General features: G+C 39.7%; 1 protein-coding gene across 5 annotated transcripts in view; it reads right to left on the minus strand.

Annotated features, from left to right (window-relative positions):
* The window catches only part of lsamp (limbic system associated membrane protein), a 436,734-nt gene that overhangs the window by 216,377 nt on the left and 205,175 nt on the right, over positions 1-15,182 (minus strand). For 3 of the 5 annotated variants that reach the window (XM_013273852.3, XM_025897858.1, XM_025897859.1), the window contains exon 2: positions 3,812-3,890. In XM_013273852.3, coding sequence (XP_013129306.2) covers positions 3,812-3,890 — 79 coding nt within the window. Of the gene's footprint in view, positions 1-3,811; positions 4,267-15,182 lie in introns of those variants that run through there. The other 2 variants (XM_019367716.2, XM_013273854.3) reach the window with 2 other exon arrangements.

Raw genomic sequence — 15,182 nt, forward strand, 5'->3', positions numbered from 1 at the left:
AAAATGGAATAAACAATGTGCAGTCAATGTGGCTAACAGTGGAAGTTTCATGCAAATGCAAAAAATTAGTAATAATATTAAATAGAAATTAAAATAAAAAAACCTGCATTCACTATTTTCCAGAACTGTGTATCTGTTAGACTAACGTCATGTTGTAGTTGTGTCACAGCCCGATTTGACCAACTCTGACTAAAATTAAAGGCAAATTTCTGGAAAAAAAGATCCTTTGAGGCAAAAGCACAAATACAGAACCATCATCCCTGGAAGTAACAAGCAAACACAATGAATTGTTAACGTGCAGATTACTGACCCAGAGGAGCGCAATCACAGACACTGTGCTATCAGTGGTTTAATAAGCAATCGTCAATTATAAGAGCTTTGCCTGAGACTGAAACCTCTTCCTTAAGGCTGCTGCATAGAGAAGGACAAAAAAAATAAATTAAAAAGTAAACTATTGTGACACAGGGAACCGGTTCAAGAAATGTGGAGAAACTTGACTTTTTCCTCTCCTCAGATTTATTTATTGTGCCCTGCTGAGGATGAGAACAGTTTGATTTCACTTGTTGGCATCATCCTTGTAAAAACAGGCTAAGTCACCATGGAAGCAAGCTTTGAAATATGGGGTGCTTTTCAGCGACCTAAATCTTATAGGTTTGCAACATCACTGCTGGGATACAGGCCTGGATTTAATATGGTAGGACTTATGTTCATGTTTTCCAGAGGCAAATGTCACTTCAAGCAGTTTCAAATTTAAATAAAAAGACCTCCTTTAGAGCAAGAAGACAGCTTAGGGACAGATATAAGACTCAAAGAGTTTGTAATCTTTGAACTGCACACAGCAGCACAAGATCATTAAGATAGCAGCAAACTTAAGATGGAATATTCTTGCTTCTGAGATAACCAAAGAAACTATGTTACCAAACCTCAGTATTCACATAGTTTGAATTAACAGATTTTAAGTCTACTGAACATCAGATGATCTCTGATTTACTTCACACTACAACCAGTGGTGTAAACATATTCATCTGAGCCAATGATAGCCTTCAAATATAGACTTAAATGTGGTTAAGAGTATAGATTATTCCTTTTATATAGTGCTGGAAAACAGACTGATGAAATTTCTGCCTTGTGATATAGAAGCCATGCAAGTAAAAATCAATGTAGATTCTCTGCTGTTCTGTACAGGCAACACAAGTTGTTAGAGATATGTGTCGATATCTAGCCTACGTTCACTTTTGATGCAGGAAGAATGAGATTCTGTGAGCAAAGCACTGTGTCAGGCTCAGGCTAGAGTATATGTGCTTGTCACAACATGTATTTGTTGGTTGGTAGGGTCAGGGTTATCTAATCATAACCCTAGCTTACATATAACTTACTATTCAAATCTTGTATTAATAAATCAGTCAGCTATAATTCTACTGTGTGTCCATTGTGATTTCCAGTGCAGTTTCTTGCTTTATGACTGTGGTATTGATAAAAATATAGAGCAGAGAGCTGATGCAATCCTTTATATTATTCTCATGACATCGATGAATCTGCAGCCTCGCGGAGCTTAAATAAACACTCATGATGCAGGGTTTCACTGTGACTCACAACGGTGCTACAAATCTGAAAGTTTTGCGCATGAGGAGAAAGAGTTTAGTTTGCTTATTTATTCAGCATGACACACTTCTGCCCCTGGTAAAAATAAATTCCCTTTCTCATTTCAGCAGCGAGGCCCTGCTGCTGTGTGCTCTGTCACAGCGGCTGTTTGGCCACATACTGTTTCTCTACTCCTGCATCGCTCCTCTCGTGCTATGAGCGTCACGACTGCAGCCACAGGCTCAGCTAAAGGAGCGCAGGCCTTATTACGCCCCCGGGTCAACAATAACCCCTCAGCCTTCACAAAAACCCCCCTTAGGTAATCAGCGACACTGTGTAACACAACAAATTACAAGCCGACGGCCTCCCACGCCTGCTAAAACTTTGTACGTTTTAGCCTTAGTGGTCCTGCAACTACCTCCCACCAAACCCCCTCCATCCTATTTGTCATGTGGAAACTGGGTGTGAAAAATGGTTGTGTTTTTCAGCAGAGCCACGGGGCTCTGAGCCAGAGCTTATCGCTGCCTACCTTACGATAAATAAGACTGATCATCAGTCCCAACAAGATGCATCGCAAACATCAAATTAATTATGACACTCACTGAGCGATTACCACAGATTATTCAAACATCGTTTGGCAGATATAAAGGTGAATTAGTGGACTAGGGATAGAGTTTTCAAGGAAAGTGGAATCTAATTTGGCAGGTGAGAGCAGAGCGTGCCACGTTACCTCACCTTTAAAGAATAGAGAGTGACTGGGGGTGGGGGAAAATGGCTGAATACAGCAACGAGGCAGTCAACTGGATGTGGAAAGTGAAACAAATAGCTGTGACCCCCGTTGAGTTCAACAGTAACTGAGTCAGACGACTAATTTGATCAGCAGATACCTGAATGGATGGCACCTGTGCACCAGAAGGAATCAATTAAAGGGATTTATTCTTGGTGTGTGTGTGTGTGTGTGTGTGTGTGTGTATGTGTGTGTGTGTGTTTGAGCATACAGCTTTTGCGTGTATGCAAGCTCAGGGCACATGTGAGGAAATGTGGAAATGTGTGTGCCTGCATTTTTTTTCTCTTATATGGGGCTGGGGAAGCGGTGTCCATGCCTGCAGGCTTTGTTGACCGGCTTTGCTAAAAGTCCAGCATATAACCGCATTTTATTCTCACAGCCTAGAGGCACTGTAAACCTACACAGGCTGTCATGTTTTTTATTATTTGTCAAGCATTTTGAACTTGCATGTAATAAACACATGAAATATAAAGAAAATTGCCATTGCCACAGTCACTATGTGGTAAATACAGCACTGGGTGAAAAGAGAGGTAAACTAATTGATTTAAAGGCTTGGGGGGAGTGGGTGAGAGGGGCTGCTGAGGAAAAGCCCTGTGTACACAACATATAAATAAACAAATAAATAAACAAAACAATCCAAATCCTCTTTCTGCTTTTATAGCCTGTCAAAAACACATGGCTGTCATCACGTGTTCACCCAGCTCTGCCGAGCAGTATCACAATGAGACAGTTGTCAGCTTACATTGTTTACGAAGTGATTACATGGGATGTCTTAACCTATGTGGTAAATAAATAAATAAATAAAAATTAAAAAAGCTAAAATCCGCGTAAAGATCCAGAGAGAATCTTTAAATATGCGGGGCCACAAACAAATACGCAAACGCAAAAAACCCTCAAACGAGCTCTCAGCTGCACTGCTGCTACTTCACCTTCTTGCCCCCCTGCAGACTGCTGGCAGTTAATCTTTTCCTAACATCTCATGGAGGATTCGTCACACGTCGCCTTTTGCAACATGTTATTCCTGTCTGCAATCAGTAATCAGTCTTTGTCGATAACCCCCCCCCGCACACACACACACACCGTCATGATTGCCACGGTCACGGTGACGCACTTCGCCTTTTATCAAGAGCATCTTGATCTTAAGTTCTATAAAGCGGCGTGACCACCGCCGCAGCGTCCTGTGTCACAAAGATTCTCACAAAGATTGTGACACAAAAGTTAGAAACGGAGAACATGCAATCGCTCAACATTTCATTTCTCTGTACTGAACAAACGAGAAAAAAAAAGTTCGTAAAGAAACGTCAACAACAAAAATAAATGAATGTATAAAACAAGCGGCGATCTTTCGCTCGGAGGAAGCTGCTGCTGCTGCTGCTGCTCAGCATCCAGAGAGAGGCGGGGGTGTGGGGAAGCAGGAGAGGAAAGTTGGAAGCAGAGTCTTACCTTATAATCGCTGTGTCGCCCTGTCGGATAGTGATGTTGTCGGTGGCCCTCTGCATATCCACACTCCGGACGGGGAATCCTGTGGGGATAAGACAAAGCAGTCTGAAAAACGAAGCCTGTAACTGCCTCCAGCACGACTTGCGTCCGACTTGCATTTTTGAAAGCACAGGAGCGCGCGCGCGTTTCTGCAGTTATAAATCCAAGGGTGAAAAGGGGGGTAGGGGGAAACAGTCGTAGTTGTCCACACTTCTGGTAAACGTGGGGATGTGTTTAAGTCCAAAGCAGTTCGAAATGAATGGGTGATACGAGGTTCCGATAATACTTTTTTTGGAGGGGGGGAGGGAGGACGAAAATCCTCCTTCTGTACTCCAGTGACGCACAAAGCTCTCCGCGTAAAGACACGGCACAGCGACGATGGAGAGAGGCAAGCTTCTGTTTAGAGTCTGGGAAAATCACCCCCCACCACCACCACCACCCCCTATCCCTCTCTCTCTCTCAGATTATCCAGCCGTCTGACTCTGATGCTCCCCTTATTGGTTGTCAGGACAACAGCACCACCTGAGGTCCCTTTCGGTGAGACACAACCGAACAAGGACCGAGGAACACGGTGGGATAAGTTTATTTTTGTTTTTATTTTTAAAAAAGAATAAGAAAAACAAAAATATTCAACAGAAGAAAAGTTTCGAGTTGTGTATCTGAATATCCAGGGTGGAGGCTATTACGCGTCTTTAATATCAGAACAGGTTTTGGACACAAACAGAGAAAAAAATTATAATAAAAACAACCCAAACTTCCAGTTTTAAATAGGTCTAGAAAACTTTCCTTCCTTGAGGTGAAGCCATGCAGAAAGACACTTTCCCTCTGAGGATCACTCCAATACCATTACTCTTCAAACGAGCTCATTTATCTACAGCAGGTATCCACTCATTTACACCATTAGCTCCCATAGCATTTCCATGCCTAGCAGATCTGCAGTGGACCATGAGATCTCGAGTGGATACTTTTTGTGCCTAATTATGATTTAGGTGGGGAGCCTGTTGTTTGCATTATACAATTCCATTTAACATCTTCCATTAAATGTTAGACATGAAATTAAACCAAAGGACATTTTTGGAAGCATTTTCTATATATAATAGAAAAATTTTTTATCCTTATTTTCACCGTTTTGAGGATGACACTGAGCCGTGAATAGCTTAACCAGACATAATCACCTCTTGTCAAGACTAGCATTGACTGTTGTGATGCCTTAGCTTGATGAGTAATTACATCCACTTCCTGCATTAGCAAGGACACAAGTTTTTGAGGTGCGTGCCTCGCAATTATGCAGACACGTGAATGCAGCATGAGCTTCTAATTTCACCACTTGCCAATCAAGCGCTGGCTTAATAGGCCCTGATCTAATGCTCACTTGACGATATGCTTAATGAAGTGCAGTGTAACAATTTAGGCGGTGCATTTAGCATTTTATTTGATTCTGAAAATACATTAATACTAATGTGAATCATTGTCATTCGCTGCATAGTGCACTCCCATTTTTTATTTTTTTTGTTTGTCTCTGGGGGTATGCAGTTAATAATTCAGAATCACACTTTAATTCTTTAATTGTAGTGCTCTAAACTAGTCACACTGATACAAGCACAGCACTTGCTGAGGTCATGACCTGAACGTAGAATAATTACATATGTTCTTAACATTGCAATTACTCCGGCTAGCTTAAAAACACAATCAGACACAATCAGTCGCCTGTTTTATGGCAGCCTCTCGAAGCATCTTTACCCTACCTTTTTTTTATGCAGACTTTTTAAGTGCATTAGAAAAATCGAAGTGCACATGAGAGTAGAACTGATAAGGACCAATGGGGTAATTTATGTCAGTAAATGTATGGAGGTGCTTATGTTAGTGCATTAGTTGAGAAGTGTTAAACTGTTTACAACGACGGACGCTTGAAAAGCTGCTCCCTACTTAGTGCTTAATAAATAGTGCGTGTTACAGTTTTCCTCATCTTCTAGAGTTTTAAGCTATCTTGGCAATTTCACAGTTTATGAAAGAGCATATGCATTAAGACCATTTTAAAAGGTTTACTGGGTTCGCAAGAGGAGAGAAGAGGGTCTCTGTGAAACACAGATTTATATAGGGATGACTCCTACATGCCTTTTTGCTTTATTTATAGTTATAAATTCTCAAAAGTACGCTGGTGATCCAAGAGACTTTATATGTGTAATAAGTTGAATTCTCGCTTTTATGGCAGAGAGATGGCAGAGTGGAGGCCAACAAAACAGCTGCTTTAACCGGGTCTTATCAGAAGGCCACTGATGCCTGGAGGCCTTCCCTGTACTAAAGGGCTCACAAACACTCACACAGAGACAAACTGAATGTAGGGAAACACAGCAGTTATTATTGTGTTGGTGCTACGCTGGTGTTGGGGTTTGAATAGCAGACGTGGTCATGCATTCTCCTTTTGTGCATGCAAAATAAACTATACATAACATATTGTACGTTGATCCCGTCCGTTTGCAGACAGCTGGCAGCCAACAGGACACAGCAGAAGAGGCAAAAGTCCTTTTTATTTGCTAGTTCATGCTGGCATACATTCTACACAGTCGGGGTCAGAAGTTTACATAAGCCATTCATGGATGAATGTCATTATAATTTTGGGCTTTTCATGATTTCTTTCAACTGTTCTTTTCCAGAGTGGGATGATTGTACATTATACATATTGCATACAGTTTTCTCTAATCCATACAAGTTCAAAAGTATACATACAGGTTCAAATATTGACATATACCTTCACTAATATTTGGCACTATATTTAAATGTGCCTTGGAAAATTGGACCTCGACCAGACACTTTTGTTAGCCAAGCTTCTAGCAGAATCCTGGCTGGATATTTGACTCTTCTTGGCAGAACTGGTAAAGGTAATTCAAATTAGTTGGTTTCTGGCACATAGACGGCTATTAAACATAGTCCACAAATTTTCAATAAGGTTAAAGTTGGGGCTTTGGGAAGTTCAATCCAGAAGATTAATGGGCCATTTCTAAACATGTGCTGAAAAAGTTGAATGTAAGTACAAGTTATTCAGATGTGTCTCCACTTTGTCAAAATCTGGAAGAAAACCCAAACTGTCACCTTCAGATGAGAGGAAATTGGTTAGGACGTTTAAGAACAACCCAGAATCCTCCAGCATTCAAGACTGCCATGAACTGGGAGATGCTTGAACACCGGTGTCACTGTCCACAGTGAAGTGAGGTTTATATCACCAGGGACCGTGAGGGTACCAAGAAAAAAGCCACTGCTCCAAAATCAGCTCTTTTAAGCTAGTCCACATGGAAGAGTCAAACGCTTTCTGGAGAAAAGTCAGATGAGAAAAGTTTGAGTCTTTGGTGGTCGACACAACTGAGTGTTTCAACAGGACAAATGATCACAAACACAAATCTAAACTGGTTTTGGAATCAATAAAGCAGGCTAACATTCAGCTTCTGGAAGACTACAACCCTACTGAAGCGTGGTGAACGCTATCTGCCAAGGAGAATGCGCAAATATCCAGCCACAATTATTCCAGGAGCTTGTTAGTGGCTACCAAACCATCTGGTCGAGGTCCAACACTGCTAAGGGCGTCCTTTGATTGTGACCCTGTAGTGTGTGTCCTGCCAGGTCTCCTGCCTTAGGTGCTACCCTATTTGTACAGCTGACCTTACTCAGACCTATATCTCTATATCAATTCTGTATCTATTTTATATCTCTAAAGGGGAGATGTCTTAATATTTAGAATACATTGTCCCTTCCAATAAAAGCATGAAAGAAGCAGGAGATTTACTAAGAAAAAAATCCCCCACTATGCACAACAACAATGCCTCGCACACAGATGAGTCTTTTTCTTTGACAATAGGTCTTTTTCCCTCCCCAAAATATGAATATGAATTTTGAGTTCATACAACCACAGAATGTTTTGTGGTAAACTTAATTAAGCCTGCAACACACAAACACACACATACAGTGTTTTGATATCAACAAAAAAGCTGCACATCCTCTCATGTTTTCCTCTGGCTGTGTGTATGCAAGCAGCCTGATAGGAATGGAGGAGAGAGAAAGAAAAAGGAGGAAATTTTTTCACAAAAATGTCTGAAAAACAATATAGCTGGAAGCCACTTTTGGATTCTTTTTTTTAACTTTAGATGTGCTGTTGCCTGGGTTTGTTTTCAGTCAGGCTCAATAACATAGTTGAGGCGTGCGTGAATGTGCAGAAAGCTTTGGACACGAACAGAAATCTTTTTCTTAAAGTTAACGAATTTATCTTTGAAAGCGAGCAGGTAAGAAACAAAAAAGTAGCCGATATCAGGGAAACTTATCACACACTGGCTCTCAAATCTGGAACCCAAAAACATCATATACCCAAGAACCTGGCTGCGTTATATTCTTGTAGATTTTGAATTATCTATGCTTTGATTTTCTTTTTTGCTCCTTTATTTTTTAGTTAAATTTACTTCCATCATAAATATATGCGCAAAGGTGCTAAAATTTACATCAAAATTTACCAGACTGCTCAAATGAACCCACACCGATGCTTTATATAAAACAGGAATTTGACACAGGGGATGAAACTGTGTTTTCTGCAAATGAATATATAACAATTTCTATCATCTTAAAACACTGCGCTCCTACAACACGGCACCCAAGAGAAGTATTCAGTACAATGGAAGTGCTAATGCGTGGTACAGTGAGGGGAAATACATAGTAATTGGTATTTTCTGTGATAAGCGGCAGAGCCTGTGCCAGATAAATGATCAAACAATGGCAGCATAAGGGGAATTAACTTCTTTGAGGGGAAAGCAACATACAGTATGATCTATTATTCAACTCTGTATTTCAGCTTAAAAAAGTGGCAGCAAGAAAACATTCTAGGAAGTGATGCTATTGAAATATAACAGAGACTAATATAATGTAACTACAAATCATGGGTCTACTTAATCATAATCATACTGAAACCCAGAAAATGTTTGTAAGCAACACATCACCTTGCATTTGTATTTATTTTAACACAAGGTCTGCATCACAGGGCAGGCACTGTGGAATGATTTTCATAATGCACATTATGAAGTGCTTTAAGCTTTCTTCCCCATTTCATTGAGTCATAATGATTCAGTCAGAGTGACCCGGCTCTGATCAAAAGAACTGAAAACAGAAGGGATAAACATATAGGACACTGTAGATGTATAACTCTGATTTAAGAACAGAAAAACAGCTTTTGATACTGAGTTTGTTTGTGTTTGTATGTGTCGCTTTTATGACAGCCGATTCAACGTTTCCAAGAAAAAAACTGAACTTAAGTCAGTGAGTTTGCTGCATTCTATTCAGTTTTTTTTTAAAATTTTTATTGGAAAAGCAAAACTTAGACTAGACATCCTGAGTTTGAATCCACTGTCTAGTCTGGTTCTTTCTGTAGGGTTCTGTAGGCTATGTGTAGGTAGTGAGGTTAGGTTAACTGGTGATTCTAAACTGTCCGTAGGCGTGAAAGTCAGTGTGTACCCACCCTTTTGCCCTATGCTAGTTGGGCTAGACTCTAACTCTAACCCCCCTGTGACCCTGAACTGAAGACTGAGCAAAAGACAATGGATGGATGGATGGATACACCAGTCACAGTTAAACTTTCACAGGAGTAAAATGTCATAACAGAAACAAATAATTACACCAAAATAAGATCAATACTGTACACTTACTAGAAAGGACAAACTAGAATCATTTTTTCTTGCTCAAATGGATTGCTAATAATTTAAAAGTAATGATTCCGTGAGTTAAAATGAATTTTGCCATCAGCTTCACTTGAGCAACAGGAAACACATCCTGCATATTTACCTTCACTATTAAATGTTTCATTTTGCCACACAAACTCAGTCCTAAGCAGTTAAGATTCAACAAAGTGTTGTACTACAGGTGGAGTTGTGCCTTTTGTTCTTGTTCTTAAAACCATTCTATAACATTACGTGGGGTTCATCACGATTACTACTCTTGCTTCTTCTGACATTCCATTCAGACAGGGCGTTGTGTCAGGTAATAGAAGAGGCTATGTTTCGAAGCCTTGTATGGAACAGGAATACAGTAAGAGAACCTTTCATCAGTATCCACGTGAGTATTTAAAAACCCGCAGAGATGTCCTTTTAAATGAAGCAACTGTGAAACAGTTCAGTGGTTCTGGAGGAATTTTGTCAAGCTAGTGAAAAGAACTTTGATATTAAAATGAGTAGTGCTGTAACAGGCTTGGAGGTTTTTTTTTTTCTTTTCTTTTTTAAGTATGGGAATGTTAACAATATAGAGAAGGTTTTAGAGTAAAGACACTGTCAAGTTGCATTAGGGGAAGTCTGTGCTTTTGAAGCATGACCTATATTAAAAACTACAAGCCAGAACACTTCAGCCTCAGCTCCTTTGACTATTCTTTTTTTTAGTCTACATTTCACATCACCCACCATTCAGAAGGTGTATTGCTGAAACACTGCTGTACCCAGATAATACTATAGATGAAAACTAAGAATAAGAGGTATAAACCAATGACACAATGCATTCTAGCCTGTATTCTCTTTTTGTTTAGTGCATCTTGGGGAAAAAAAGTCACAAAACTTAGAAGGACACAGTTTGTGCAAAAATATGGCATTTCACAAGGACTGTTAAACTGCTGTTACACTGTCAAATATCCCACTGAGTGCAAAAAGTAGTCTCCTCAGCTAATAGTGCCCACAGATGGAAGCCACAGTGGGATGACACAAACTGGAGGAGAAGACAGAGTAAAATGTTAACGGCACGCTCTAATTGTGCAAGAGCGTCCAAAAGAAGTTGCAACTGCTCCTGCAAGTAACTGTGCATAATTTGGGATAATGAGTGATGAGGCTGTGCAAAAGCTGTAACATCCCTGGGTTGCCAATAAACACACGTGGCCGCATTCAAAGCCAAATGTTTGACTTAATTTTGGTCATGAACCTAATGCTGTTGTCGGTGGGAGCATGCAGGATTTTGCAGGATTTGATTTCAACTAATGCACCAGTGGGGTCAACAGCAAACCTCACAGCAACAAAAGAAAAGTGGAGCAAACATTTCCAGCTCAGTCGTTGATGTCCGAGACCGCAGCGTGACTCTCCACCTCAATTTTCCCAGTCAGCTCCTTTGACTGAGTGAGTTTTTTGGGTGTTTCATGTTTTAATTCTGTGCATTACTGTGGAACAAACCCCCACTTACGGGTGTATCATATTCCAAAACATTCTCCATCTTTAGTCCCCCAATCAATACTGGCTTATGAAGCCCAAACCCCCCACCGCTTTTAACAAGAGAGCAGGATCTATAATGGGATTCTGATTCTTCATCCACCTTCATTGTGCACTATCTAACCTCTGTGTGAAAACAAATGGCAGTCGGCTCCATTGTGAGCTAGAGAAGATCAATGAGCCAAAGTCTCCCCTCCAATCTCTCTTTTTTGTTGTTTCTTAAGCAAAATGCACTCTGTGTCAGTCTAGACTAGGCTGCACTGGCAACACATGCTCCCGAGCAGAAACGTACTCCAGGTATGTGTAAAGGACACAACGACTAAGATTCCTGATGAAAACAGAACAAGTTTCTTCTCTTTATAAGAAAGAGCGTATGCATAATTCACCCTGGCATTCCGATCAAAACCAGATTCTTGGCAGCAAAATGCATGATATGCTGGAAAAGCAATACCCAGAAACATACTCAGCAATATGCTGTATCTCACACACACACTGACACACAAATGCAGCACCACACACCCTGGCCTGAAGCCTCTTGCTCTCCATTCCTGTATCTCTGTGTCAGCAGAAATACAAAATAAGGCAAAACTTTGCCAAAAAGCTTGCTGTATTGTGGACGACATGCTAAAAAAAGGAGGTCTAAGTTGGAAAATTACACTTCGAAGACTTTAGTATACATTTTTTGTATTCATTTAACACAACTGTTAAATATACTAAAAGCACCGACTTTCCCGTAAGATATCTAATAAAATAGTGGCTGAACCTTTATTCAGCAACATAAGGTTATACTCTGTATGTAACACCTGCTTTGGCTAGATTACCATCTGAGTATGTTTTGCATTACCAAAAGGTGCCTGCCTATACTGACGTAGCGCCTGCTTGCAAAGATTGCCAGAACCTCTTTACATAACACAAAACACACTTCAAAGAACACATCAAGCATCAGAAAATATCCCAAAAGCCACATTTCTGGATCCTGTGCATGAACATGTAACCTTGACAAAGATTCATGTGGCATGTGTGTTGTTATGCAAGTGAGCAGATGCTGAGCAGCAGCAGCTGTAATGCTGTTTTCTATGGGAACTGAAAATGGATGGCTAGCTAATGAAGGGCGTTTTCTTTGATAAAGTTTTGCAGACATTACACTGGTGCATCACCTAGGAGTTTCCAATTTCCTATGATATGAACGTGTGAATTGAAGAGTAACTAGTTTCAGTGTATAATTTTATCTTTACAATGTAATATCAATAAAAATTGTGTGCGAGCTAAAACTTTACCATGCATACCAAACAGTACGGGAGCGATTATAAAGGATGATGTGATGCTAAATTAACTGTTAGCAATAAAAACTAAAATTAGCATTTATTACACATATAACAAAACATTAAAAAGCATTAAAAGCCCTCCCCTTTAAAGTTCAGTGTGTTGCCGTGTTTCTATATTCCATTAAATATAGGAAACCACCGCCCTCTGTTTTTATTAAACTTTAATGGCATCTATAACTTTTTCATAACGGAGTTTTGGATATTCTCCTTCTGCTTGAATGCTGTTGAATTTCAGGTTTTTCGGAGTGAGTGTATTTTCTTTGCATTATATCGCAATCAAAAACGTATTTCAGTTATTTATTAGGTTTTCCTTTTCGCTTCAGAGTTCTCAGGAATATGTGCTTTGCCAAATGCTGTTATACTCCCAAGGTACACTTCACACACTTCATGGTGCCTCACAAACAGGAAAGTAGGTAAAACCACAGATATTTTTTCTACAACAATGCAATTTTCCTCCTGTGGATTATAATTTTTTTTGTCATGGAGGCTTTTTGTGCAAAAAAAAGTGAACTGAGTGCAAAAATGACCTGAACCAAAAGTATAAAGTGCACATATTCCCAACCAGCACTATTATTCTGAGTTATATTATGCAGGATGGTGCTGCTTGCATTGTTTCTGGCTTATTCGCACTGAGCAATCGCTTCTGACTTTGAACCTTGTTCATTTCATTCAAAGCTCCAATACAAAGTGTGCTGGTCAGCAAAAATCTCAGGTTAAAAAATTCAAAGTTAAGGCTGAATCCTACATAAACATGCAGTGGATTTATATGAAAGAAAGTGAACCTAAGCACATTTGCATTATTACAATTCTTGAAATATACCCCGTGTTTTGTTTCAGCAACTATCTCAGACTATTTTTGTTTCATCCGTCCTCTCTTCCAATTCCACATCTGTGCATCAAGTTTGACCTCAGCTTTCAGTACATTCTCCATCTCATCTACTGGAGGTGATCACACACACACATACACACACACATAGACATGCACACACGCGCATACACACAGCATCTCTTCAATCTTCTTGCAAAAGAATTGGTCTGAGTTGGCCCCTGAGGGTCATCCCTTCTCTCACTATTTAGTTCTATTAGAGAGTTCAGGCACACAGAGAGACCTTGCTGGAGAGGATTGGTTTAGCTGCAGATGTAATGTTCAAGGTGAAAGCCTACCGGGTAACAAGATGAATTCTTAGCAGACCTGCAAGGATGTCCACTTTGATGGATCGAATAGGCTTGTCCTTGCGAACACAAAGCAACTCTATGAGTGTGGAACCATCCTGTAACTACGCTTCTCTCCTGATGTTGTTTCTTTATACATTTCATCCTCTCAATTATGGGAAGCATTAAAAAAAAAGATGGCTGACTAATTGTGACTTTCTAAGTTTGCACTGTTCCACACACCAATTGTCTTTCAGCACAGGAATTAAAACCACTGGTGTGAAATTGCCACATTTAGATAAAGTTTTTTTTTAATTGAATTTTTTGAACTGTAGGGAAATGCCAGACATCATGACAGAAAGCTAGTTTGACTTATTAAGTTCTCGTGATATTGAAGTTCCATCCGTTAAACCAAAACTTTTTTATTTAAAAAAAATATATAATTCATTTCATTGTTCAGTGTTTCCAAACAATTAATACAGGACCAAGATATCGGTCCATATTCCACAGAGATAACTCTTTGTTTGACAGCAGAGAGTGGCACTCCATCAAAGCTATGCAAGCCTGTAACTTTGTCTACATCCATTTTAATAAAACATTACTTAACAAACTAAAACAAAGACCTGGTGGTAGCCACACAGATATATTGTGCAAAACACTTTTTCCAGCTCATCCACAGTGAAGGTCGGACATGTAGTGGAAAGGTTAAAGTATATGAAAATAAATACATACTTAGAAATGACGGTTTGCACAGGTGATCACTAGCACAAATGTAAAAGTTCTCTCTATTGGCTGTTCTTTCTTAGTCAGTGTCTTATCTGAATCATAAGACACTGACTTGTAAGATGTTAGTGTCCATGAATTTGTTTAAAACTTAGCATCTATAGAAAAATAAATGTGAAAAATAAAAGTGACTAATGAACAAAGGTTCAGAATCATTCCGTCCAATGTTTATGGTTTATCCAGTTTAGAGTCACAGGGCTGGAAAAGGTGGGCTACACCCTGGAGAGGATGTCAGCGTGTTGGGTTTAGAATCATAACTTGATTTGATCAAATGATTAAATCAAACTGCAGCTGCATCAGAATAGCTTCAATTAAAAGCACCAGAGGTTCTCATTTAATGAGGTAGCAGCTTTGCTTTTTCTACGCATCAGTAAGAAACTCACAGTTAAATACACAGGCTTGAGAACAAAAATCCCCCCATAGACATTTTGATCTGTTACGTGTCAAAACTTTGCTCTTTCTTCACTGTCCTTCTGTATCAGGAAACAATGAAGCAAAATGAAATTATGCTTAATGAGTCTAATTTAACATGGCGGTAGGCAGATTTACGATGAGTGCTTTTGCAGTTTATTGTGCAACTTTTCCGGTGAAGAATGTTTTTTTTCCCCCAGACATTCCTTGTAAACTCCATGTGCACTAATTTGCAGGGTGGATCCCAGTACATTCGACTTTCCTCTTCCAGGAACCCCCCGCTAAGATTAATGCATCTATCATTCCCACAATAACCAGAGGCGCATTTTTGACTGAGCAACTGATAGGACTCCGAGAGCTTCATTTAAAAGTACTGAAGGCTAAGAGGAACATCTAACGAGTAAGTTAAACACCTGCCAGACACAAGATCCTACTGATGTGTTCATGCTTTGA

The sequence above is a fragment of the Oreochromis niloticus genome, linkage group LG14 (assembly GCF_001858045.2).
Source record: "Oreochromis niloticus isolate F11D_XX linkage group LG14, O_niloticus_UMD_NMBU, whole genome shotgun sequence".
Classification (NCBI taxonomy): Eukaryota; Metazoa; Chordata; class Actinopteri; order Cichliformes; family Cichlidae; genus Oreochromis; species Oreochromis niloticus.